General features: G+C 38.4%; 1 protein-coding gene across 1 annotated transcript in view; it reads right to left on the reverse strand.

The window, feature by feature from the left end:
* LOC109959537 (serrate RNA effector molecule homolog) overlaps nt 1-1,176 on the reverse strand; it is an 8,603-nt gene extending 7,427 nt beyond the window's left edge. Inside the window, 3 exon segments of the mRNA XM_020598988.1 lie at nt 2-85; nt 223-343; nt 1,075-1,176. Of these exon segments, the coding sequence (XP_020454644.1) occupies nt 2-85; nt 223-341 (203 nt within the window). The 5' untranslated portion in view covers nt 342-343; nt 1,075-1,176.
* Nucleotides 1,177-3,138: the final 1,962 nt, after the last annotated feature.

The following is a 3,138-nucleotide window of genomic DNA, read 5'->3' on the forward strand; positions in this document are numbered from 1 at the left end:
GGGTGGGCTGAATCTTCCCCTACGACCTCTCTCATAATCCCGGTACTCTCCACGGCTACGCCGTTCCCTGCCCCTATCCCACTCCCTGGGAATTCAAGGAACAAGAGAAAACATGAAATAAGCTATAAATGCTGATATTTAACAAATATTTAGCTCTTAACTCAGTTACACTCATTGTGAGAGCTCCAGTCATAAGAGCATTCTCATATCACCCTTTCTTACCGGTCATTCCAGTCATCTCTGCGTCTGTCTTCTCTCTCTCTGGAACGGTCATAGTCACTTCTCTCCCGTCTAAATTTGTCCCTTCTCCTGCGATCATACTCATCATCACTGTCTCCCATCTCTATCACGAGGAAATATACATTAAGGGGTAGTACGGTTGGTTTATGAACACCCTGATAGTGAGCTTGGTCACTGCAAAAAAATGAAACTACGTCGTCAGTTTTAACTTGCAAACATTACTGGCATAGTGTTGTTACATGGAGTCTGTCGGCAGTAAAACAAGTAACTAACGTTAGGTCACAAAGAGGAAATCACTTAGTCAGTGATTCGTAATGCAAAGTTAAGTTTTACTTAAGTAAATTCGTAATTGTGGTCCTAGCTTTGATAATTCAAACGGTTGTGAATGGATGCAACTATATGGGGAGAAGCAATAGCTAAAACACGATACTCCGGATACATGGATATCAAGATGGCCTGTCAGAGAAACGGCGAGCGTTAACCAGGTAACAGTTGATACTAACTGTATGTCTTTGCACTGAACAACAACCTTTACCTAAATATCGTAATCCTCTGATATCCAAATTTCAAGAAGTGTGACACCGAAAACTGTAACCTATGTGGGGATACAGGACAAAACAAGGAGAAAATGTGTTGCAGTATGAGTCAGCTAGTTAATGCTATATGGTGGGCTGCTAATATGCTAGCTAATGTTAGCAAGCTAGAAAATGAATAGTTGTTCTTATATTATAGAGCAGTCGTTTTAAGTAAGAGCATAATATACAAAAGAACGTATATTGTCTTGTTAGATTACATCCACGTGCTATAATATAACACAAACAAGTACTTTAATACCTAATTCTTTGCTCGGATGATGATGCTCGTGTAGTTCTCCGTTTCCGGCACCACGACTTCTTCTTGCACAACAATCGGCAAACGAAGCGGGGCAATAGCGCCGCCAACTGATTCTTCTTCTGCTTCTTTCTCTTCTTCGTACCGCCGTGATTGGCGGTTGGCAAACTAACGCAAAGGTGCATTACCGCCACCTACCGAACTGGAGTGTGGCGCAGTAGATTGGCAGAGTCAAAATAAACTCTAGTAGCCTTGTATGCTTGAGGTACTTAATTAGCTGCTTGTATATGCTCTGTCCTGCATGACCAAGAAGGTTTTCTACTGAAATACTTAAGTTTATTTTGTTTAATGTTGTCATTAATTCATTTCTTTCATCCCTATAACCTTTACATTCTAACAGTACATGATGAACAGATCCAGGGTGGTACAACATATACAAGTGCCTTCCTGTATCATTTCTAATCCAGTATTCTTGCCATATTTTTTGCATTTGTGATTTTATGATAGCTTTACCCTCTGTTTTACTTCATGGAATTACCATGTTTACTGTCTGTGATTTGAATGATTGTTTAGCCTCCCATGTGGACAGGAACCCAAAAGAAAAACACAGTCTGATATATTTTGTACAGTTTATATATATTATGATATTTTTCGAAGAGAGGCTCTAACCTGCAGGGTTTTCCCAACTCAATGTTTGTGAGTGCTGCCCAGTTATAAGATGCAATTAATACAGTTATTGTTCTCTTCTAACCATTGTAAAGCTACCAAAATAGCTACAAGTTCAGTTGTATATACTGAAAGATGATCTGGTGCTCTTTTCATCTCCCACTGACATTATTTTGTTGTTGTATTATTACTTGCTCTTGTAGCTACTTTCATGTTTGCTGTTTGACCAAACTAGGCTACTTCTCATCATCCCTACTTTATTCTAGTTTGAGTGTAAGTGTTTTCCTTTTATTGCACTCCCCCAATAGCCTATACTGTTCCCATTGTTGCTATGCTTTCCACCTCTAACTTAAAAGTCAAATATTAATTTCCACTGTTTCTTTTTTGACCACTTCTTTTGCATTTCTATGGATACTTGAATGTGCTGGCACCCACACAAATGTGACATTTTCCCTTGATTCACTTTTATTGATTTCATAAACAGGATTTCATAAAGTAGATCCTAATGGTTAGAGGCTGAACCTATCAAAATGCTGAGGTTACAGAGTCATTATGACTATTTTGTTGATCCCACCTGCTCTGCCTATTCTAATGCCATCAACACTGCAAATAGTTCAGCAGTATAAATCTGTGGCAAATGAATTTGTGCTCCCTGTAACCTCATGAACTATAGTTATCAGCTCAAATGTGAACCAGAATATTAGTTTTCCTTTTGAGTAGCTTCGGTTGAAAAAACACCTTATGCCACCCTGGTCTGAAAGTATCTAAAGAAAAGAACTGGTGTAAATAATAAAATTAATGATGACTCAAATCCATGTAGCTGCTCCAGTTTCATGGTGCTGGTATTGTGCATTCTGTCACTCTGCCAAGACCTACTGGTAAACCTGAAATGAGCAGAGTCATTTTTTATGTCCTTATTAACACCTGTTCTTTTCCTACAAGTCAAAATGTCTGCTTATATTTGTTGAAAGTGAGGTCTGTGGATCACCCTGAGTTACTGGGGTATTGCATCAGGATGATAAGTTGCTGTTGAAGTTTTGGCCTGATTATCCTGGCACTGCCTTGTCACCTCTGTGTCTGGTTAGCTCTACAGAAAACTGGTCTAATCCACCCTCATCATGGTCTGACTTAATGTTGCCTTAAAAATGTTATGTTATGAGTGTAAATGCATAAAGAGTGTTTTATATGACAGCCAGTTTGGGTTACTGGACCTCATGTTTTTAATGACTGTGTTTCAGTCATATCATCCTAAATTGCATTTTATCAGCAGATGAGGGCTATTGTGGAGCAAGTGTAAAAGAAACTGAGGACAAGGTTTTGATATTCAAATAACAGTTTGGTGGATTCTTATGCTATTTTATTTCACTTTCATCATCTAATAAATAGTTAAGAATATTATTT

Source organism: Monopterus albus, unplaced genomic scaffold, assembly GCF_001952655.1.
Source record: "Monopterus albus unplaced genomic scaffold, M_albus_1.0 scaffold39.1, whole genome shotgun sequence".
Lineage (NCBI taxonomy): Eukaryota > Metazoa > Chordata > Actinopteri > Synbranchiformes > Synbranchidae > Monopterus > Monopterus albus.